General features: G+C 38.1%; 1 protein-coding gene across 8 annotated transcripts in view; it reads left to right on the forward strand.

The window, feature by feature from the left end:
* The window catches only part of LOC141902736 (piezo-type mechanosensitive ion channel component 1-like), a 107,693-nt gene that overhangs the window by 9,111 nt on the left and 72,913 nt on the right, over positions 1-25,669 (forward strand). For 5 of the 8 annotated variants that reach the window (XM_074790591.1, XM_074790593.1, XM_074790592.1 and 2 more), the window contains exons 2-9: positions 758-996; positions 4,869-4,964; positions 5,742-5,879; positions 12,284-12,326; positions 13,567-14,016; positions 14,793-14,961; positions 16,738-16,782; positions 22,631-22,729. In XM_074790591.1, coding sequence (XP_074646692.1) covers positions 933-996; positions 4,869-4,964; positions 5,742-5,879; positions 12,284-12,326; positions 13,567-14,016; positions 14,793-14,961; positions 16,738-16,782; positions 22,631-22,729 — 1,104 coding nt within the window. In that variant the 5' untranslated portion in view covers positions 758-932. Of the gene's footprint in view, positions 1-757; positions 997-4,868; positions 4,965-5,741; positions 5,880-12,283; positions 12,327-13,566; positions 14,017-14,792; positions 14,962-16,737; positions 16,783-19,789; positions 19,814-22,630; positions 22,730-25,669 lie in introns of all 8 variants that reach the window. The other 3 variants (XM_074790594.1, XM_074790597.1, XM_074790595.1) reach the window with 3 other exon arrangements.

Raw genomic sequence — 25,669 nt, forward strand, 5'->3', positions numbered from 1 at the left:
ATATTCCAAAAAGTGGTTCCAAAAGATCTGAGTTACGCAAGGTCTACTGTAAAAAGTCTTCATTTAGTTATTTTTTTGATTCCACGCTCTTTTCTAAAATTTGAATATCATTCTTATGTTACGGCAATGTCTGGTGAAATCAATCAAATATCCTTATGATCATTTAGATCTAAAAATGCCCTCTTTATTTGATGAATCAACGTTATTAAAACACTGTCAGGCCGTAAACATTGTAAATTTGGCTTCACTGAATCGTACGCCATTTTGATGAATTTTTGCTGAAGTTTTTTTTTTCTTGAATGAGTGATAGTTTACTCAGCATACACACACATGATGTTGATAAACTGCTCATTAGCAATTCATTGGCATAACAAAATACAGTAGGTGGCGCCACGTGAGGGGCCGCAAAAGCCGTTGTTTTTAGGTAAACAATCGCCAATAGTTGAAAACACAAATTTATGCCAATTTATTTCTGAATGCAAATATTTTGCTGAACAAATTGATACATAATATTCACAGATCAATTGATTATTAACGAAATCACAGACCAAAACGTTGCACGGAGAGCATGTGTGACCGACAGTAGTATCAGCTCTGGTGTTACATCTCTGGAGGGAAAAAAGACTGATTCTGTTAAGATGTTAAGTTGGGGGTGCCATAAAACGAACAATGAGCACGTTGGAATTGTATCGTATAACGACTCTTGCACTAGTAAAATGTCAAAGATTATCGATGGGAATCATTTTATACATTTCAGTTTAAAGGATGGACGAGTGTTAATGATGGCGTAAAATTGTGTGTTGCTGCATTTGAATCCAGCGTCCGTGAGAACTTATCGTCACTTCACGATTGCGTAATTTCCCCGACGTGCACTCGTAGTGGGAGATGGATTTATTGTACCCCGGATATCGAGGACAACAACGGCAACAAAAATGACGAATTTCATCGCTGTATTTGTAGTAGTTCGGGTGCTTCTACCCCTGTTTCTGTTAGGAGGTACGTATTGTGTATGCGTCATTCTCCCGGGGAGTGATTCAAACACGATTGCATTGAGTCTAGCATTAGCTGCGTTCACGCTAGATTCGGCGCTTACGAATTACCATACTTCGCTGGTGCTGTATTCACCAAACAGCCAGTTACGTTCACACTACATGTCGGCAATTCGGCACTTAGTAAGCCCAGTATAGTAGGCACCCAGTGTGCCTATAGAGGGGAGTGTAATTAGTGTTTAGTGTTTCTATTACCGGGATGTAAATTTGCGGCTAGCTAAGCGCCGAATCTGCATTCACACTACATAAAAAACGCGGTCAGCTCAGTTCCGTACTGAGATCGGGTTTTCGGCATTTGAATCGCATTCCGCGCTTAAAAAGCCGTGTATTTCAGTACGGAACTGAATAAGCCGCGAATAGGCCTTGAATAATTTCCTAGTGTGAACGCTTAGTACCGTACTGAAATCCTAGTGTGAACGCAGCATATGGTATGAAACCATATATACTTATATGAAGAAATATGAAAGATGTTACTGAGGGTGCTCCTGTTAATTCTGATAAATTTGAACATCGATGAAAGGTTACTGAAAAAAATTTTGATTTGTTACTGAAAGCACTTTTCAAACGTTGGCAGTCCAGTTTACTTTGTTTAACTCAGATTGATCTTTAGGGTTCACGGAAAACACAATTTTCATTCAATGTTCATATAATTTGAGAAATTATTAGATTCAGATCACACTAAGATCCGATTCATTTGTCTGGGATTTTGGTCTTAAGAACACTTATGTCACATTATGAGGTCAAATCCATGATCATTTTGAACCGAAAGGCAAAGCTAATCATACGATGTGCATATCACTGTTTATAAGCTACGACCTTTAGATTAGATCTTAGGCCTAAGTAAATTCAGGTCACATAAGAAATATAGAACATGTCCGATTGGCTTACGATCCGTGCTTGCAACTCGTCTGCGATCACTCTTTACGATTTTAAATCTTTATGATAAAAATTTGATGATGGGGGCGGATTTCATGCGACCTGAGCTAGGCCTAAATTAAATGTGGGATGAAATCCATCACAAAAGGAATCCACAATGCCATAATTGAAGGAGGAAGCCTCAATATTGAACACATTGATGGCCGCATATTTAGGCATGGTATTCTGCCATTTTCTGTTGTCATCGAGTTGTCTTTAGACTGAGCTTCTTGTCCACTCTGAAACATGAAATCATACGACAGTTTCCGTTTGATCGGAATCTTTAATAGATAGGGCCTAAACCCACATTTTAATTCAAATTCCTAATTTTCCGACAGTCGGTCACGCTGTTGGTGAACCATTGCCTTCTGATTTCTCAGAGATGACTGAAGCCCATTAGTCAGTCGGATGAAACACTTAAATCCGCGTCAACTGTTGATGAATGAAAAGAAGGAATGTGGCAGGGTCTCGGAAAATTTCTAATTGCTGAGAGACGGTGGGGTTGTACTGTTAAGTTGCTGTCACATAGTTTCCTATAGCTACGAACAATCAGGATTGCTCGTAGCTTATAGTGACTTCAGTTGTGATGTAGAAACACCTCTTCGAACATATAGGCCTACTAGTACTATTTGCACCTAAGCAGACGCATTCCCAGCTATTTGTTTTACACGTCCACATTTTTATTCATGCGATCTCGAAATAGTTACGCAGTTATCTTCAACCTCTCAGTAGTGATGAAATGAGGTAAATTGAGTTATTCATATTTATGGGACACATCATTCGTACTGGGAGGTGATAACTAAGGAATCTTTCCTAAATCAAGTTAAATAGGCAATACCTTGATTTGCCTCGAAAATGATATTCTTATATGAATGTATCAGTTTCAAGGCCAGGGAATGTCAGGATATTTTGATGGTTGTGGCTACATCCTATCTAACCAAGCCAGGCTATACAGAGAGTTTCATAAAAAACAAGACCCACAGAAAATGGCCCATAACTTCAGTTGAAGACAGATATAAAGCCAAATTTTAGGAGGATTTTGGAAAGCTACAGACAAAAAATAATTGATGTGTGATGAACAGATAGGGAGAAACCGAGTGTGACTAAACTCGGTCCAATCTCTACTGGTGCAAAGCTGACCACAAGCGATTTGAAAACAGAATCAACAGGATACATTAATTGATTGATCAAATTTTGCATTATGAACTTATTCATATGAACTCAAAATATTCTGGCAACATTACTGCTTAGATTTCAGCTGGTCACTCAGATATTATTCAACAAGATATCATTAGCAGTGCATTTCCTGTATCCTTTTATCAGGAAAAACGTTAATTGAATCACATCTGAGTATTTCAAGTAGCATGAATTACTAGATGTATCAGGTCATCTGTTAAAAAACAACTGTGACACTTGGTTACTCTGTGATGAATTGATACGGCCTGTTTCCTGTTGGTTCTATTATCATGTGGTCAGCTTTGTGGAAGCTGATATTTGTTAGTGCTCAGTCACGCTCTGTTTCTCCCTACCGGTTTGTAGCACACCAATTTCATTCTGTGGGTAGCTACCCAACCTCCCGATCTACTATCACCTAGAAAATTTGTTTTCATGGGCTTGCATGCTTGCAAGCCCATATTGCTATTACACGGATTGATAACTTGCTTGGGAGTCGATTACTTTCGTTAGAACCTTTCTTGGGCTCTGATATTTACACACATTTAATGCAGTAACCAAATCTAGGTTCCTTTCGTATATTGGCTATAACGGTTGTCGTTTTCATTGTTTTATGATTTTATTTGATCGTTTTCGTTATTTCAGCAGCGCATACCAACCTCGGTTGAGCGTGCGTGGTCAGTCTTGAAATTGGTATTTATGCGCGGCATAGTGCTGCCGGCAATTCAATTAATTCTTTATTGACACAAAATTTGACAATGAAACATTTACTTTCAAGTTTAAAAAAAATTCTTTGAATTTTCTTTTTACTTTCATTGGGTGCTTGCGTTAGCAGCCATTTGTAAAATCTCTGTATGAACATTTATATTTTTCAGTTAAAATATCTAAAACTTAAAAACCGCTCTTCTGTAAAATAAATTCTGAATTGAATTGAAGACTGGTTCCCTGTCTCTTCAAAGAGCCAGGGGGCGGTAGCCTATGGTAGCAATAAACTTTATCGGATGATCGTAGTGGATTTTCATTTGAAGGAAATGTAACTTAACCTTGCTTAATGTCTTTATTATTTAAAAAAAAAATGGTGGCTCTTATCTATTTTCGTGTTCGCTTCTCTTCACCTGAAGTCACTCGAGTTAGTCACGTTTTTTCTTTCAGCTGTAAATTTTTCTATGCAAAATCATTTCCACAATCCGATAAGTAATCTAGCAATTATCAACACAATGATAGATTCTGTTAAGACACTGGAATATTCAAATAACAACTATCCAAAAGCTTGCACTAACTTGGTCCGCGTCTACAATAAAACCATTCCGATTCCCAGTCCCCGTGTGTTACATTTTATGTAACGATGTAAGACAAAACCGATCTCTTAGCTCTTTAACAAGTAATCAGTTCAAAGTTCGATTAATTCTGCTACAGAAATACAAAACCACCAAGCAAGCTTTCAGTACAACCATGTCAGCAAGCCCATTTTTAGAATTTCTTGTTTTACATTAGCTCAATATGTTTCAAAGCAATTATCAGAATTGACATCCACTGTGGTATAGGAGGTAGCACATATTTTTTCGCGTTTTACTAAGGGTTGGATGTAAAAAAGCTAATTCCTGATGCAGAGAACCTAAGGATGCGATGACTAAAGATTGATTAAATACATTTCTTTTTGAAAAATTTCCTAAACAAAAATACCCTCTGACAATATATTATGTATCTATAGTTGTATGATTTTATTTTCAGCGTGTTTGTTCCGATTCAACCTGTTATCCGCTTCGTACTCATTGTTTCTTCTCACGTCGCCGTTTTTACAAGTATCAAAGAAAAAACCAGTACCCGGTACGTATTACTCGAGAAACACTGCAAACGTTGTGGAACGATCTACAATAGTCGAACTCACTGAATTCTTCATTCCGGATTTTCTTCGGAATTCGGGGGAATTATTTTGTCCGTTTAGCCTTGAACTAGGTGAACTATTATTCATACATAATTCAGATTTTATTTAATCGCCAAAAATCTGGACAGTCCCCTGTCATCAAAAGTGAGTGAGTTCTACCGTAGCCTAAGAATATTGATGAATTAAATACCCTTACTTATCTCGCCTGGGATCAGGGCCCAGTTGCATAAATGGCCACAAGTTGTTTGTATAGATTGGTTATAGAACTAAAATTTTGAACTAAGCCTGGGCTCTCCTGTGCTGGTCTTGTATATAAGGAAACCAAACTGCCATTCGTTGAGAATACCATTCATTTCCCCTGGAAGTCAGTGCCAGTCAATGACCAGTTTATGACAAGTTACAGATTCAGAAATGAAGCTCTAAGGAGCTGTGAAACTGAGCGATCACTGCCCCGTACACTTTCAACGCTGTAGACTCTGTACTTAGCTTTAGAAATGCTCAAAATTGGAATGAGCAATATGACGTTTGGTCTGACCAATATGAAAATAAGTTGTGGGGTAGAGAAATTCATGGTCAGATCATGAACCTCGGAATAATGGCCCCAATGTGAGATTGCACTTAAAGAGTTGGGAATTTTTTGTGCTTTTGTGATGTAGGGCTGGCCTAATACCAGCAAAATTCATGAAAAGTTTGATGAAAAGTTTTTTTTTCTTTTTCAGGCGGGACGAAAGCTTTTTTGATAATACTAGTCGCATTAAGCGGTATATATCTACTGGGACATATAGCGTTTCAAGGATACCTACTTGGTACCCGAGATTTGGCATTGAATCATACCTATGGTTGGCAGCTCCCTAATTGTAAGTAAATTGTAAACATCTAATCAGATCATATACTTCAGATCACTAAAATTTTTTTTTGAAGCTACTAGGCTCCGGATATTTTGATAACCCGGCGTGCCGATCAAGAACTTTTTGAGGGACATCTTGTCCCTATCTGTGTTATTGTCAGTGGCATATTTTATGATTCCGCATGATTCAGCCTTATTTCAAGTCATACTTAGATTTTGCCCGAAGTTTTATGGTTGGAATGGATTTCGTATGTACCTTCATTCGTGAATAACAGAAAATACTTAGCGAAATAAGTCATTGATTATTAGGCAAGATAAAAAAATATTCAGTACCCTACAAAAATTTGGATGTGGAGCGAAAACAAATGCATATTTTTGGCCTTATTTAACCTCAAAATAATTCTTTAAGAAAGATAGAATACAATTTAAAGATAGAACTTTGAAGTCATGACTTGAAAAGATTTTTCATAAGCAATGCCCTTGTCAAACAAGCTCCACAAGCTCGGTTCAACTCCATTTTCTGGTTGAATAGTCGTAGGGACAAACTGCATAATGCGGTTTTTGTCCCATGTCCGGAGACTTTCCTTCGAAAATCAGAAGCATTGTCGAAAATATCTTCGACAATCCGACAAACAGAAGCACTGTCGATAAACTTTCTTCTACAATCCAACAATCAAAAATGAAGCAATGTCGAGGAAATTTCCATCGACAATCCGACAATCACATAATAAATATTAATTTCTTAATGTGTCTATTTGAGTTTATTTATCCTTGTTTCTCAAAAAAATCTCAAATGCCGTCCTCGTAATAAAAGGTCCCTAATGAAAATTAAGAAGTTAAATAAAAATTAAAACCCGCTCGCCCGGTATCCGACATCACAACATACAGTCTTTCGATCCCAGCCACTTTTTAACCCACTTGGGACTTTAGTCCCAGCGGGCTATTGCGTTCACTTTTCGTCCGTCGTCCGTCTGTCCGTCCGTCCGTCCGTCCGTAGACGGAATCCAGTTATTTGGGAAGTTTTGAAGATGCTTCAAGGTAACGTCTTGATATTTGGGTTACACATGTATCTACCCTAGACACATCTTCAGCCCAAAAACTGGCCCTGTCAGAATCAAGATGGCCGACTGGCAGCCATTGTTGTTCGCTAAAATCAGCACTTTTTGAGGGAAATTTTGAAGACGCTTTGATCAATTACCTTGATCTTTCGGATATATGTGAATCCCCCCAGGGCCCATCAGCATAACAAAAATTGGGTCGGTCGGACTCAAGATGGCCGTCCTATGACCTTTTTAGTGGCCAAAAATGTTAATTTTGGCCCGAATTCTGAGTCCTGTAGCTTCCTACTGGTTTGCCATTTCTCATTACAATTTGTGATGGGTGTTCTTTGGAAAGGGATATTTTATACCTGAGACAGGTATTTTTCATCAGCCAATTATGACGCAATTGGCGGCCATCTTGGTGTCACCAGTACTCATTCGTAAGTGGGAAAAAGTTTTTCCACATTATATTGATACCTAAGCGTATTTTGATACCACAATCAATTACAAAGTTGTGGCTCATAACGTGTTCTATGATTGTGGTGAGTTTCAAGGTAATTGGAATTCGTATATGGCCACCAGGGGGCGTTGAATAATACAATATCTTAGCATTTCTTTATTATATTCGTACTAATGAATTATTTGTAACCGCAATCAATTGGAAAGTTGTAGCTCATGACATCATCTATGATTGTTGCGAGTTTTAAGGACATAAGTTTTTCTATATGGTCACCAGGGGGCGTTGAATAGTAGAATAAATTAGTATTTCCTTATTATATTGGTACCTAGGCATATCTTGTTACCATGATCAATTGCAAAGTTGTAGTTCATGACATGTTCTATGATTGTGGTAAGTTTCGAGGTCATTGGGTTTTGAATATGGTCACCGGGGAAGGGGGGGTTGAATAGTAGAATGACTTAGTATTTCCATATTAAATTGGTAACGAGGCATATTTTGTTATCACAATCAATTACAAAATCGTAGCTGCTGACATGTTCTATGATTGTGGTGAGTTTTAAGGTCATTGGTTTTTGTAAATGGTCACCAGGGGGCTTTGAATATTGAAATTGTTAGATTGTTGAGCATTTGAAACCACTTCCCAAGTGGGCATGGTGTCCCTGGACCCCTAGTTACAAGGGTAATCTTCCCAAACACCCAGTCGTTTGATCCCAGCTACTTTTATATAGGGGTTAACTACGCAAACACACAGCCCCTCGATCCCAGCTTTATGTAAAGGTAATCCACGCTAACCAGCAGCGACTCAATCCCAGCAACTTCAGGTTCATATAAGGAAATGTTAGCTGGAATTTAATTGAGAATGCTTCTGATTGTCGGATTGTCAAAAAAATTTCTTCGACGATGATTCTGATTGTCGGATTGTCAAAAAAATTTCTTCGACAATGGTTCTGATTGTTGGATTATAGAAAGAAATTTCTTCAACAATGATTCTGATAATCGGATTGTCGAAAGATATTTCCTCGACAATGCTTCTGATTGTCAGATTGTCGAAAGAAATTTCTTCGACAATGATTCTGATTGTCGTATTGTCGAAGGATATTTCTTCGACATTGCCCTTGGCGTATTAATCTGTACTGTTATTTGTCGCCTGAACTACTTAACCAGAAAACGGAGTTGAGCCCAGATTTCAAGGTAAACCAGACTTTGCCCATGGGAATTTTGTTTTTTCTTGCCAGGAAGAAATGAATATTGAATGATATACAATTTGTCTATTTCTATTAGCACCTATGGGTTTTCTGTGACTGCATTTCAAACCACTTTTCAAGGGGGCATGGTGTCCTTGAACCCCTAGTTATTTTGTTAGTATTATTTACCTTAGTTAAAGACTTATAGGCAAAATGTAGTGGCTCGATTCTGTTATATTTTACTCAAATCAAACTGTAGGATTTTGCAGCCTATTTTTCATAATAATGGTATTTGGCATGTATTTGGCATTTTGTCACTCTTGCATTATGTAGTCTCATTGGGAGGTATTGACTATTCGATTCGAAGTAGAACTCATTCAAATTTCTCGATTTGATTTTTATCAATAAATCAATAAACTTTTACTGATTGGCCTGAAACCCGCTCTAACGCAGCTGTGCTCTGTTGAGGTGAGTGACCTGACATAATGTTATTGCTTAGACCTAGAAAAACCATTGGAGATTAAAAGATATGTAATTAAAGCCACGATCACACGAGCACTTTTTGCCCGGGTCAAATTTGGCCAAATTTTAGCACCAGACAAATGATCGCGTTTGAATTGCAACTGGTACCGGAAATGATCCACTTCGCTTTGTTTGAGCATTGTTTAGTATCGAGTGAATGGTTTGCGTGTAAACGCGCTCTTTAATTAGGCACGGGCCAAATTTGGCCCGAGCCTGATCCTAAAAATCAATGATCCCATTCTCAATTGACTCTTCTGTTCACCTCTAAGTAGACTGTCCATCCATTGGGAACTATTCAAGAGTCTCTTCTGTACCTGGAAATCTTATTACGTTCTTCAGTCAATTGGAAGATTGTTAAGGCTGGCTTATGTGGACAAGTGACTGGACGCCTACTGACACATATGGGTTTATAGGCGATAGTGGCAACTAGCGGCCATCAAAGGCCTACATTAGACCACCAGTTGCTGTCATATCCATTCAACATAAACAAGCTTGCGGCGGCAACCCGAGGCCTGCCGACCCTTCGCAAGCCGTATCAGGCTAGTTGCCCATTTTCTACTCTGGCTTACCATAGGCCGTCACTTGCTTTCGGGTGCAACCAACCTAGCACAGCTGTGATGCGACGGAACTGAGCGCAAGAATTCCAGCCAATCAGAGACCATATACACATAGTGCAAATTGTAACTGCTATTAGCGTCATTGTCACAAACTTTCAAATTCAAGAATTTTCATACACAAACCAAACCTTCAGCATGGCAGATGACTGGACAAATGATTTACAAATGATTTCGGTAGAATTATGGTGTGAGCGGCCCTCTATATGATGTCGCTAGCGCATTCTATGCTTAAAAGAATCAGAAAGATAAAGATCTTAAAGAAATAGCTTTTCAACTGGAAATATCAGGTATCATATATACTTTGAAATAAAAGCTTTCGAAATGCTTGTCATAGTGTGACCTGTTGAGTCGGCACAGTAACTGACATAAGCAGAGAAATAGCTGGGCAGATCTCGTAGCCAAATTTTAGCGCGAGACAAATGACGGAAATGACTCACTTTGCTTTGCATTGTTTAGTATCAAGTGAGTGGTTTTTGCGTTAGCATGCTCTCTAATTAGGCATGGGCCAAATTGTCTCCATGTGATTGTGGCTCAATTGAGCAATTTCTTTTCATATCATGATGAAAAAATCAATACTTCGGAAAGCATTTCAATTCCTAGGCCAGCCTTAAATGGCATGGTTTCCAGATGAAAGGCTTTTTTCACTGTAAAACTAAAATATATTCATACAAACCATACATTCAAGTGTTATCCATCCTCTCATTAATAGGAAGCTGAGTTTTGAGAAAGGACCCCTTTAAAATTTATAGGAGGTTTTATAGGCGTCCACAAGGGGGATGCGGGGGTAGCGGACACACCCCCTTTTCGAGATAGCTAACTTCTCAAGTTACTATGTAATCAGTGTTCAAGATTTTTCTTGCCAATTTGACTAGTCTTTTACCTCTAAATGATTCATTTAGAACCTTGAAAACGTTTCTAAAGCCTCCAATTTTATAAAAGTTTTTGGGGGAAGGCCCACCAAACACCAGACATTGTGCTTGGATGCTGGATTGATGCTAATTCGAACCCCCTATGAAAATTCCTGGGGACGCCTATGGGTTTTTCGCGAAAATCTGGACGCAAAGATATCAGTTTTAAGAGACCAATCAGGAAGCAATCTCCTCTATGATTGGCTTAGCCACATAACTCAGCAGGTGTTCCCGTAAACCCACAGTATCGTCTTATCTTTTCCTTCCGGGTTTTGATTTTAAGACATAAAGTCGCATTACAAGATCGATTTCTATAAAATCTTTAGTTGATTTGGTTTTTGGGAATGATTTTTATTTGCACTAGAAAAAACATCCTTTACAATTTCTGTTCTGTAGAAGTAGTTGCCAGTTTGCGAATTTTTGCAAGGTTCAAGTAAAATAGCTTTTACTCATATTGCATGGATGACCTTGATATTCTAATCAGCCATGTGCTCGAATTGCAAATTCAATCAGATTTTATTCTGCAACACATCCAATTGAATTCTATTTTATTGAGCAAAAGAAAAAAAATCAAATCCAATCGAATTTGATTTTATTGAATGAAATTATATCAAATCCAATACGATTTTATTCTGCATTCAAATCAATAAAACAAAGGGAAGCGATTGATCTGAGGTATTCCTTCATGCTGTCTGTATTATTTATAAAAATCTGATTGTAATGTGAAAATTATATAAGCGGGGAGCGTATTCTGAGAAATATAACCCACGTACCCATTGCTTCATTCATCAAAAGCGAATGTGACGGCTGGCCATAGTGCCCCTTAGGGCTCCTGTTAGAGCTTGGTTGACAGTAGCTGTTGTCATACATCCCTTCATTCGGGAGGAAGCAGTCCTAAACCTGCAAATATTGCCTCAGTGGTACCAGTATTCAAACGTGTTAGTTGGATTGAAAAGAACTCCGATGAAAGTCGAATTTAAATTGCGCGAAACTACGAAATACATACACACTTTTACAAAAAGTTTTAATGTGAAAACTGAAGTCAAATGTACATGGCTATACTGAAACATAACAGAACAGAAAATCTCTTCTAGCCGGTTTCATTACTTTGTACATCGTTGCTCCAAAATATGAAACAGGCCTCACAAAACATTGTTTCGGTAAACTTGTGTGTTGTGTTTTGGGCCATTGCACACACTCGGGCACAAAACAGGCGAATGGGGAATATTTCTGTTTACTTTATTCCCTGCTGCGTGCGTGCACGAAGCTCGAGAGAAAAAAGAATGAAATTCATGAAAAAAAAATCATGTTAACTATGATGAGCGTGTCAAATATTTCAGACAGGCCAGAAATATCTATTCTAATATTTATTAAATGGAAATATTGACGAGGATCGAGTCATGGCTGTGTAACGCTGAATGATAATCTAAAAACCATCATCACCATGCAACAGATTTTGCAGCTACTAAAATGAAATATCCGTGTTCAATTCAGTTCATGTACAATGCATTCATTCCACTAACAAGCTGATAATACATTTTTCAAACATGTGTCACATCAGTGCTATTATTATCAAAAGCGTCAATAAGGCCATATTCAAATACGATGAACGAAATTTAATTAACTTACTTCGCACTGATCAACACAAAAATCAATGATTTGATATTTTTCATATCCTTTCAGGTTCTGTTAAAGAGGAAGTTTTTCGAAATATCGGATTTCAAAGGTACGATTTTAGATTTGTAAAAATCTTAATAGCCATGGCAGGCTTTGAAGAGAATTTAGAAAAATTAAGCATAGGCCAATTTTGACTCGGTGGTTTTGTTCTGGCCAGCGTGACCTGGAATAAAATCCAAAGCAAACACTCAGTTGCAACAATGAGAATCTTAGACCTTAATAGCGGCATGTATCATTAAACAACAATTCAGAAGCCCAAAATCCAATCCATGGGTGTTGAAAATAAGAACTTTTTTGCCTGCATATTTTCATTGTGCCTCCTGGTTCTTTGCTGAACAGTGTATCTCTGCGTATGTAAGCTACTCTCTGTCACACCTCCCTTCCGTGCAATTGTTTGATCCATAATTTCGTCAGCGATCTGTTGATCCACCTGTATTATGCATTGATTCATTCGGAAAAACTTATTCACTCCGAAACAAAGAATTATTTTTCGTGAGCTTGTTTTTGCTGGCCCGACTAGGCCTGCTCCCATCCCAGAAAATGTATGTAGGCCTATACGTGTGTGATCGACTACGAAACACCTGCGTCTAAAACACTTTGTTACGCAACATTCATAAAAATGTGACTCAATCAACTCAAGGATGATACCTTGGGCCAGTTGCACAGTCGTGACTTAAGTCCAAAAGTGGTCTTAAATCTTAAGACTGGTCTTAAGTTCTTAGATTGGCTATAGAACTAAGTTGGTCTTAGACTGGTCTAAAGTCTAAGCCATGACTATGCAACCGGCTCCAGAAGACTATGGTCTCGAATAGTCTTTGAAATGCCGCCATTGAGGATAACTTGTCCGGGGAATGCTTCTGAACCCTTTGAAAAAATAAGCGTGAAGTTTTCATGCGTCAGATGTGAACCTGGCCAATGACTACTTGCTTCAATCCAGCCCTCTTTTGTGGTCATTTATAGCCATTTTTTAGTCGGCAAATGCTTGTGTTATGCAGAACAATGCAATCTATGGACGTCTTCAGACCTATATTTCTTTTCATTACTGAATACAGTAGGTGGAGCCACATTACAATAGGAGCCACATATCACGTGGCAGTATTCTAGGTAAACAAATATGGCAAAGAATACATAGTTTATTTCTGTATGCAAAGTCGGCTCTGAATAAATTGATGCATAATAAAACCAGGGTCAACTGTTTATTAATGGATCAAAAAATTGCATGGAAAGGTGTGACGGCAAGCTTTTTAAAGAAATTCTGATGTTTTTCAAAAATTGTTCTTTTTTTTCAGATATAATTTTCTACCGTTCTGGGATATAATCCGTCTGCTTGTACCCGACATATCGACGTTCATTTTTACGATCGTCGCTGTCGCGTTATGTTCGAAATACCAGCCGGCGGTGCCGCCCGTTGCGGGCGAGGATCTCACGGCGAGCGCGTCGGTTGTTTTGAAACGCGTTTCGTACAAACGCCGCTATTACCTGAACGTACTCGGGCAAACGGTTACGGTTTTGATTCTCGGCACGACCGGACTGATGCACCCGTCCGCCGTCAGCGGGATCTACTTCCTGTCGTTTTTATACATCGCCACGTGGGTCGCGTGTTACAAATCGCTCGGAGCGAAATTTGCCGTCTATCGCGCGGTCATCATGACGATATCCGGTATACACATTCTCGTATTGTATTTGTATCAGTTCTCATTCTTTCAAGAGGTTCTGTCACCAAAGAGTTTAACGGCCAGGTAAGACGAATTGTTTTTGGTGCGAAAAAGGCGTAGACTCTGATGGCTACATTGTTAGAGGGTGGCCAGGTCAGGGAAAACAACTTGCATGTCAGGGAAACGTCAGGCAAAAAGCAAGGCAGATATAAGTGGCCACCCTGCAAATTTGTTTCCACATTCTCTGTTGTCACTTGCTATGACATCATAGTGAGGTATCCCAATGAGGCAGTTTCTTAGGGAATCCCAAGTAGAAATTCCTCAAATGGAATAAATTCACTTGGAAATTAAATTTGTGAACATTATTCTACATATGCTGAGTTCTCTCAATATTGGGTTAAATGGAACCCCAAACCCACTGATATTGTCCCTCCGTCTCCAGTTTGGTGCTCATCCAGTCGAAGGAAGGAATGAAAAACTTCTGATCAGAGTGACCACGATTTTGGAAAAAAGAAAACACAGGCAATTTGATCAAACTTGGTAAATGTCTGGAAAACACAGTTAGATGGTATTTAAGAATTGTGCTTTGCTCCAGAATTATGTTCTCCATCTCTGTCATCAGAATATTACAACTTCAAAATCTTCATTTCATGTGGTTAAGCTTAAAGTGCCCATAAAAGTATATCAGCTGAAAGTCCAAATATCTGTCAAGGTAACAACTCTGGTCTTCCTACTGACGTTCATCAGAACGCAGGGAAATTTCAGCTTTTCCCTGGAAAAACACAGGATAAACCCAGGGAATTTGGAAGTGGACGGATTGTGGTTGCCCTGCTTACCGTGCTCTATTTTTATTGTTGCAGAATTTTAGGTTTGACTGCATTAGTGATAACGCATTGTGATATACCAAATCCAGCTGAGTTACACATGGCAATCGGAATCGAAGGTTCGTGGCCGCGATACGTCAGTCCAGCTATTATATTCTTACTCTATTGGGTATTAGCGACTGAAACGAGACGATGGTGTGCCCAGGTAAGAATTTGTGTTTTTGTTCATCTTATCTGTTCTCTTTAACTGCTTCCCCGAGTCTCAGTCCCTGATCTATGATGAACGGTGCCCGTTTCTTCCGATCCAATTAGGTATGGGTTTTATTCTGCATCCAGTTTCACTGGTGTGGGTTTAATATGATGGTGGATCCATGAAAACAGTTGCAGGTTTTTAAATCGACTCCGCATCCGGTTCCACAGACGTCGCATGTTTGATGGTTATCTGCGTCAAGTTCCTCCATAGTTGTCAGTTTAATTTGACTCAGAATTATGGTTGCTCAGGGTTTGATTCCACTGAGGTTTTCGGTTAAACTAAGTTAAACTATTAGATTACTAATCAAACATTGTGGAACTTCGCCTCAATGGAAATGATTCTATTGATGTTTGTGCAGGTTAAAGGAAAAATGCAGAAAATATATGAAAATTTCCTCATGTAAAATTTCAGCAAATCTTATGAGGCCAAGTACAACCTGTCCTCACCTCCTTGTTCCCATAACAGCTTGCATGATGTTGTTGCTGACACTACTAAAGTCTATCCCAGTGGTTATGATCAGGGTGCATCAAACAGTTCATATCATCGCGGATCTGGAACCCTGTAGTTTCTATGTGCTCAACCCTGCAAGTAACTGAGGTCAGGCAACTACTACATTCAAGAGTGAATAATACTAAAGTTTTCACATCCTGGTCATTCACTTCTCTTTATTCCTCTAGATTTGGTTTTTTCTTGTAAATTCTCAAAGAACACCGATTACTTAAAATGTATTTAAGCATGGAATTTCGAGGATTAATTTCTTATTTTGTGCACTTAACAAAGCTAGACATGCGCAAATATGTTAACAAATGACTATTTGTGGATTTGATTATCATCTCATGAGTCGTAGTTCTGTGTTGCTATTTTGCTTACACACCGTCCAAATATAATGTTTCAACTTGAAAATTAGTTCCGACACTTTCTAATGTAAACATTGACTTTGGTATCCTCGGAAAATATTCACTCTTGAATGCAACAAGACTTCAAACTAATTTTTCCTTGCTAATTTCTCCATTTTCTTAGTGTAAGCTTCGAAAAGTTTTGCTCTTTATTCACTCTTGCCTGTAACTATAGTAACAAGCAGCTGGGGTCCAGCGAGTCAGGGATGCTCATGGTGAGTTTGACCACTTACAGCTGTCAGTATCAATTAAATTTTGGTGATACTGGCTCTTTGAGAGTGGAAATGCCGTGATCATAACCACTGGGATAGACTTTTAGACTCTGCATGGGGAGTTTTGTTAAATTGTTTATCCTCTGAATACTCAGGATCCTGCTATCAGCTAGTACTGGTTGGTCAAGAATTTCTTCTGTTTGAGTAGCCTAGTTTGCGATGTATGTAGCCATGTAAAAAAAATATTTCAACACCTGATAAACATGATCATACAAAATCGGGAAATCTTTGAATTCTGTATGTCAGAAACATTGGCAAGTTTTCAGGATTAAATTCTGAAGAATGAAAATAGATTTAAGTCAATCCAAATATCCTCAGAATAGATTGATCAAATAGTCATTATCATCTTACAAAACAAAAAGTTTCATGCAAAATTATTTAATCAAATTGGTCTAATTTAAAGAGAAAAAACTCGATCTGAACTTTTTTTCAAAACTAATAAATCGAGTATATTTCTTTATGCTGGGTAGGTTCCCTTAAACAGAAGAAAAATGTTAACCAAAGGCCTATGATGGTATTGTATTTCAGAGGTTATATGATTTGATTGTGCATATTTTTAGGTGGACTCCGGAGCTAAACTTGAACCCTATGCGCCTCCAAATTTGGTACTAACAATAAATATGTAGTGGAAACTAAGTGAAAACTTGCTTAAATTTCATTTTTGAAATCCATGAAAAGCATTTATAGTGGTCAGAATTCACGTGACTGATCAGCTCAAAGATAACAATTTAACTTGGATATTTGTGGAAACATTTTGCTAATCCTATAGCCACTTTTACACTACATTATTTACAGCTTTCTAAATTTAGTCAGTTTCTATCAAGAATGCACCAAGCATTCTTAATCTTAGTGAATAACATTGGTGAAGATTACATTCTGAATTGGTCTGTCCTTTTTTTGAAAGTACCAATTTAGAGTGACCAAAAAAAATCTTCCTGGTCCGTTGTCAGTTTTAGAATGGACCATTTCAGCGTGTGTGAATAATATTTTTCGTCTGTCAAAGGGTCACGTCTAGTTGGACCGGGTGATAACAGCTGACTGAATGATGTGTGTGAATACGCAGCATTGATTTGGTCCCTTCTAAATTGACTGATTCCAGGAGCGACGGTACTAGAACCGCTGACTAACCAGTAATAGTGTGAAGGCGACTTGTATATAAATGATAATCTATCACTCTCAAGTCAGACCAAATTTCATGGTCCAAGAAGATCCTTATCAGAGCTGTAACCAAGTGAAACATGGTTCACTGTTATTGGTTGAGAGTGGGTTGAACGAAAAATTTGATTGGATTGAATGGTCTCGCTGATTTGTTGGCTTTCAACTTGATTTCTATAGATTGATAAATTAAGCAAGTTTAAACTTATTACCTATAGTTCTGGTTATTGCTTATATTCCTTCCGCGACAATTTGGTGAATGGTTCTATTTAGAATATGTTTTGTCATATCGCGAACTATCATTATTTGTCGAATCTTCCGAGGGAAAATTTTGCTGATGTTTTTGTTGCTTTTTTGCGATAAGCCTGGTTTTTATCTTCACGGAGCCAGTTTTATAGATGGTCGATACGTGATGATCGAAATAGCTATTTGTACATTGACCGAGAACATAATATCATAATATAAGTGGTTCCTATCCCCTGATCAAAAATAAATCTTTGAAATATCATTTTTTTAAAATTTTGGTACAGATTTTTAGTCTTGGGATAAAAAATCAGACAAATCACACATCTAGACAAGCTGAAATTGACCTTTCGGATTCATTTGGAATTTCATTTGTCATTCATTAGATTTGAAAAAATTATTGAGACCGAAAAAATTCCGGCGGTGAAGTCATACTGTCATATACTCTAAAAATTTATTTCACTTATGAGAAAAGATGAATCAAGTTTAATTGAAATATAGAAGGAAATTGAAGCGTAGGAACCCAGTGCCACGAACGATCCTGGCAGATTATCGCTGAATCCTTGCTTGCCACTGTAGCATTGCCGGTATCCCATTGCAAATGAATTGTGTCAGATGTTTAGATGTGTTAAAGATGATTTCAGTCAATAAAACCAGCCTCTATTATTTTTTATGACGAAAATGTAAAAAAGTTTATTAAAAGGACATGAGAAATAAAATCCAAAAATTCCAGCCTTCATCAGTCTGGCCCTAGGCTAAGTGAGATTCATTTTGGTCGGTCAAAAATGTTGATCATTGTGTAATCCAGTCCGATCTATAATAAAGCTGGCTCCTATTATTTATGAAACATAGCAACGCTTATTGCCAGTAGATAATTAGATCAAACGGCAATTAAGGACGTAGACCTAGCGGATCCTATCAACTCGGATGTGATTAGGTTCTAAAGTCGAGAAGCGTGCGTCTCTCTTTCGTTGATAATAAATATGCGAGATTCATCTCATCTCTGGTTAAAGCACATATTGTATCCACACGAAATAACACTCGCTATTAACCAGGTGTAAACACCTACAGTGCACGTACCTGATCGACATTCTTTATTTCCACCGAGCTGACGTTTCCGTATCTTGACTAAGGGGCCATCTCGAAATATCAACACCATGTAAATGTTACCCGCCAGTTATTTCGTTACTCCATGGTTCCCACAGAACAGGAAAATTGGGAAAAACTCGGAATTTTGAAATAATAATTCCGGGTTTGGAAATATTTGGGATTTTGAAAAATTTTCCTTATATCAGGGAAATATTTGGGAAATTCATTACATTTCACATATTGCATTTGCCAAGGGCAACTTTCTTCAGCAGTTTCCCTTGAAAATCACCTTTATCAACCAGTCACCGCTAAAATGTTGACTGTAGCATGACGATATGTGTTCATTTCCATTTGGGAAAATTGAAAAATCACCGATGAAATACCTGGGAAAAACCTGGGAATTTTGAATTCATATAACTGTGGGAACCATGTTACTCTTTCCCGCTAATGAATTCCACGTCATGGAAAACGTTTTGATTTTCAAATCTTTTATATGGAACTGAGAGGCAAAGAGCAACTGTTCCTGAATTTCAGTATTTCTTTTTTTATAACGAGAAATAGGGCCTACTGATTTGATTTGTTTGATGCATACAGAAATATGAAGAATGGTACTGAAGGTCTCACTGTCGATTACTACAAAATTTGAACTTCTTCCTTCCTATTTCAATGAAAAGTTACTGAAAAGTTCATGTGTTTGAATCCTGATCGTATCAGTCAATCTGTGTTTCGCCCATTGGTCTCATCCAGGGTTCATCATATATGCTAGATGAGTTATGTAGCCAAGGCTCTCTGAATTCTCTCTCCTCTCCCTTAATTAGAACATAAGAAACCTAGAATCTGTTGGGCAGTTGGGCCCAGTGGGTTGATACATTCATCGAGACCAATGCTTAGGAATGTTTTCCCTCAGCCTCGGGCTGAGAAGTAAAGCAGGATGTGACCGAAATATTTCAAACATCTCCACAGGCTATTGGCGGAGTGGAGTGTTGATAATTTGAGACAGTCCCGGAGATATTCGAGGCACCGCTTGTGAAATAACAACTATGATTTATCAACTGATTTGCAGTTGACAGTTTGCGCTTGACAGTTCAGTGGGTTGAATTGTCTAATATATTTGAAATTTTTCAGATGATAAATCCTGACACGATACCAGTAAGTGTGCATCCGGCATGCGAAATATTCTGTCTTTTAAGCTGATATTTTGCATGTTTTGACATTTGAAAATGTAGTAGTTATTTTTTATTATCACCAGTTGCTGAAAGGATGTCAATTAAAAAAGAAGTTACGTCTAAGAGTTAGAATCAGTTGGAGCCAAGAGTTGAATTCAATAATCTTCAAATTTTAATCTAAGGGTTCCCATAGAATAGCTCTACAACCATATCAAGATCCAAGCTGGGGGCACACAAGGGTATACACACGATCATGGCGATTAAATTCATCAGTGAATTTATAAGCCTGATTATGAACAGGCACACGTAGCGATCAATATCGATATCCTGACACCATGCCGCTTATGGCAGCCATTTCAACAAATCACATGATATCAACAATATTGATGAAATATTTATCGCTCAACAGAATATGCGAAGTACGTGCAGACTAGCGAATTTGCAAGCGATATGTTTGATAAGGGCCTTTCGCTAAGTGAGTTGGCCGACCAAATTTATCGGTGTCACCCCGAAAGGCGTGAGGCTGATTTTTTCGAAGTGAATTACTTAATTTGCCATGATCGGCGGAAAATTTTGCTGGTGTGCCCCTACTTTCAAACCTAACTCCATGAGCCAGTGAGAACATGCATTGGAAATTTGATTATTGCTAATTCAACTAGTTTGTAAACAATTGAGGTAAGACTGACAGCATGCTGTTGAAACGTTGATTGACATTCTACAACCTTTGAGCAACGTTTAACTAGCATGTTAACAATTGAAGTAGGATTGACATTTTATTGAAACATGAATGATGTTCAACAACCTTTGAGCAATGTTTAACTAGCATATGTTAGCAATTGAATTTAAAAAGACAGCTCATAATTAAAAACATTGATCGTATTTCAACATCCTTTGATTCATGTTTTACTACTTTCAACAATTATGTTATGTTTATTGAAAAATTAACTGATATGAAACATCCTTTTAAGCAACTGGTCTTAAATCAGAAACAATGTTGTCCTAGTGTCTTGTTTAGAATTTTTCAAAATTCTCATATTGCTGTTTGATGCATCATTTTAACGCGCATGATTTTAGAAATTCAATTCTTTAGTCACAAAAGAATCGACTGATTTTAAATCATTGATCACATTAATTGAATCGACTTGCAAGTTTTTTGAAAAGATTTGATTCTCATTCTTTACTAGGCTTAATTTCAATGATTTTCAAAGATTTTCTGGAACAATAAACTAATCTAACAATTCCACGGTAGGAAATCCTGCCACAGTCAAACATTAATTTGTATTTCATGTTTCTGCTATTCCTTTGTTACTGTCCTAGTAATATGTAAAGTCTCACAGAAGATGGATTTGATAACCTTATGATATGGCAGGCTTTCAGATGTTTAAATCTCTGCTGCAAATACCGATGTATCTGCTACCAATATTCTATGTGTATATCATTCATCTAAACATGATATGCGATTTTATGTATCTGGACTTATGCAGGCATCAGTCTGCAGCCTGGACTGCCATTAAATGTATTTCATCCAATTTTTTATCATCTTGACTTCCATGTGTTCAGAACTTGCAGTTCAGAAATCGTTTATCGAAAAAGGACTGCCTGTCTGTGGCATTTGACATTTATCACCACACTTTTCTAGACTTCAAATGTTGAACTTATGAAAGGCCGGTTTCAGACGGTTTCATCAAACGTTCATGCATATTATATGTATTGCTTGTTCTAGATGCTTATCATCTTTATTTCTGATAAGACCTAATGACAGTACCTGTGTTGTTAATATGCTATGTATGTGTTCAGTAAAAAGCTTACACTGCAGATCTTTGATCTTTAATTCAAGGGATTGCCTTGTAGAGTCTACAGCTGCCAAATGTCCATTATCTGGTGGCCTTGATAGAAATAGCTTATTTCTATGTACATCCATAAAACGTATCCCTGAAGTAAACTCTGTCCATTCCGGTTTGTGAACTGTATTGATGAACCAGGCAATTCATATGATAAACCATCGACTGATATTAGAGACCATGAGTAGTAACTGTCCTGTATTCTACTTCCATGGATGTATGAATTGTACTGGCTCTTGATATCATTCATAAATTTTCCTAATTTCACGTGATTTGTAGACAATTTTTTCCAATTCATAGATTTTAAATTCCGATTCATGTAGTCTGTCATGATATGAATGATTCATATACAGAGGCAGATCCAGGGTCCAAGGAAATGGGGCCTCCACTTGAGAAATTTTAGACCTGTTTCTGAGTAATTTCATTGTTCACATACGCAATGATTTTTTATATCTTCTGGAATTGGTAGAACTGCTGATTGCTGTGACAAAATTTTAGTACTTTTTCAGTTGTTCAATCTTAATTTCAATCTGCTTCAGAAAATATTCAGTCCGGAATATATGAGGATTGAATTTTAATGGTCCTCGACATTTGAGGGGGGTGCCCAAGACCCCCCACGAATACCCTGGATCGGCCACTGATGATTATGATTCCAAATGTAGACTTTTTGATTACTTGGATATGGATTTGAAATAAATAAGGGTAAAGGGAAGAATTAAAAAATCTTTCGAACGATTTCTTTTTCATATAAATTCTACATCATGGAAATAGTGAAAATAGTGTTGAACTGAGTTCAAATGATGGGAAAATCTTTAATTGATGAACTTTTTAATTGATGTTTGTGGCAGAATTCTGGGCAGCGGATCCGTAATTTGAAAAGAGCTTTATCCTATGTACCTGGAAAATTGAATCGAAGAATTGAAATCGATTTTCATCGTTGTTATATTTTTTATTTGTAGAATACGGCTGAGGCGAGGTCCGGTTTCCGACGATTCACGGCGTCGCGCGATTCAGATCGACAGGTACTCAAACGGGAGGGTGATGTACACTCCGCTGAGGTTAGATTTTCAACAACGCTCCGAACAAAATATGATTTTTATCGCATGGATCTAGATGTTAAATTTGTTTATTACCTAAGTAGGAAGCTATCTAGCGAAGGGACCACAAGGCTACCTCATTTCAGCCCAGAAGGAATTTGCTGTTCTTATGAAATACACTAGATCGCATTCAATCTGGATCATGACCGATGAGATTGACCAGGCTTAAAAATTGACGTGTTTTTATTGATAGACCTTGTAGAATATCTGGATTAGTTCTATATAGGTCTCTGTATGTGTAAGAGATTTCCTCCTGTGGCAGGTGAGGTACCCTGATTTCGTCCCTGTGCCCATCTCATGATAGTTTACGTTAGTGTCTGTGTAGAGGATAAAAAAATGAAAAGATCATTTAAAAGGATACTCTCTACACTCAAAAGCTATTAGTGGTTTATTTCGATTATTTACCACAGATAATTGTGGTTTGAGTGAAATCATTTCACTGATTAGCATGACTAATGTTACTGCGAATGACATTACGAGTATGCATAAGTCTTACCAGTATAAGTCTGATTTATATTTGAGTGGGATTTGAATTCAGTCCCGATTGCATGTAGAAAGTATTGCTTCCATAAGGCCCAGTTCAATAATGAATTATAACTAGTTGCCAAGCACTACTGTTGGTTTCAACAATCTGGATTGTTGGTTCGACTCATGACATCATGAAGCACTGGGCAGTTTGGATCAAGTATAAAATATGGTAATAAATTCCCTCATTGAGGGAGCTTTAGATAAAATTAATGAGTGATTCGGTTCATAATTCTGTATTTGAATGATAACATCGGCAATCCTGACATACCGGCAATCCGACAATCCCCACATTCCGACATACCGGCAATCCGACAATCCCCACATTCCGACATACCGGCAATTCGACATACCACCATCCCAGCACCTCTACAGGCGATTATTAGGAACCAAACACCCTACAATCCCAGCATCTTTGTACAGGGGAACATTAGGAACCAAACACCCCATGATCCCAGCACCTCTGTACAGGGGAATATCAAGAACCAAACGACCCACGATACCTGCCCCTCTGTACAGGCGAATATTAAGCCGGGCGTAGGCCGGCCTTGCGACGCGACGCGATCGTCGTGTTGCGTCACAAGTGGCCGCGCAAGTCGGTTGCGATGCGGATGTCAGCGACCGTGTGCGACTAGTTGCTGCCAGTCGCAACAGCACGCAGGTCGGGACGGTCGTGTCGCGTCGCAGAAAGTAGAACATGTGCGACTCAGTCCCAAGGTAGCGTTAGTCGGTGAGTCGTTGCGACGCGATCGTAGCTGGCGGTCGCAGTGAATCGCGTCGCAGTGAGTCGCAAGCTGTCGCAAGGCCGACCTACGCCCGCCTTTAGGAACCTAACACATAGGTTTGCAGGATTGCCGGAGTGCCAGTTTGTCGGATTGTCGGGAGTGCCGGTATGTCGGATGTCGGGAGTGTTGGTATGTCGCGAGTGGCCGTATATCGGGAGTGTCGAGATTGCCGGTATGTCGGGAGTGTCGGATTGTCGGTATGTCGGGAATGTTGGGAATTTTAAGATTGGCAGATCTTTAGTCAGCATTGTGCATATTATTACGTCAGGTAAAAAGGCCATTGGACGACTTTTCCATATTTTATACTTGAGCCGGCATTTTAAGTCCAAATTTAATTTGAATGTGCATGAGCAGGGCCAGTAATATTCCGAACCAAATCATGAATATGATTCTAACAATGATTATTTATGAGAAGCAACTATCATGAGATGGAAGATGAAATCTTTCAAATAAGCTTGGAATATTATGTCTTTTTTGAGTTTACTAATCAACATATGTCACCTAATTTACTAATGTTTAATTATTCGGAGTTATTGAAACACAGTACCTTTATTGGATATCCCTTTAGCCCATTAAGCAGTTTTTAAGAATAACATGATATAGACAGGTGTCGCAATCTCTGTGGTAACATTCATTCTAATGGGTTACTGCTTTGAAATGATATATAGACATTGTTGCAATCTTTATGGTAAAGTTTAATCCAGTAGGAAGCAGGCAATCAATTTGTACTGTTATGCAATTTTAAAAGCACCAATGCTTACCTTTGCAATACAATACTTTCTGGAATACAGAGGTTGATTACTCCATGAATAGTTAAATGCTGGAATTTAACTCTGAACACTCCTCTAACCTTGGTGTGGGTTTTTTTCATTGAAAACACCTTAATCACTAGCCAGTACTGCTTTCATGCCCTTGCTATGCGGTGTTTTTACTGAATTGGGCCTATGTTCCTTTGCTGATAAAAACTGGCTTAGATTATTAAATTGAATTATTTAATTCAAGTTTTTAAGTTAATACCTATTCATTTCGTTGTCATTGCATCAAAAGACGGAATTAAGTTTATTGATGTCCACTTCCACCTCTCATGGCTCGGTTAACCGATCTGTACCAGACAAGGTAAGCACTCTATCCCCTACAACGCCTCCATCCATCAAGTATGTTTGTTAATTTTTTGGGAAAATCTCCAGCACTCTCCCAAATTTGCTGGCTGCAGAATAACATATCTTTGACTCCTTTGAGCCAAATATTTTGGACATCTAGTACATGTAAAATGTGATTAGTCCAAATGATTCAAAACTAAGCATACTCTCTGCATATGTGCTCGATACATGATTAAAATCCGAAAGCCATACCCTAACCCTTTCGAGTTCGTTGCATATTACTGAAAATCATGGGCTCCTTGCTCATGAGCTTTTACATTTTGTACGTTTTGCAACTAAATCTTTGAAGATACATGCTTGTGATTCTTTCTCGTGAAAGATTCTTTCCCTGTTTTTTTTCTTATGGAATGAAATACCAACCTTATGTATTTTGAATATGGACATCAATGGTTTTCCACATATTTGGGTCATTATATAGTTTTAATCCCATG

This window comes from Tubulanus polymorphus, chromosome 3 (genome assembly GCF_964204645.1).
Source record: "Tubulanus polymorphus chromosome 3, tnTubPoly1.2, whole genome shotgun sequence".
NCBI classification, from domain to species: Eukaryota; Metazoa; Nemertea; class Palaeonemertea; order Tubulaniformes; family Tubulanidae; genus Tubulanus; species Tubulanus polymorphus.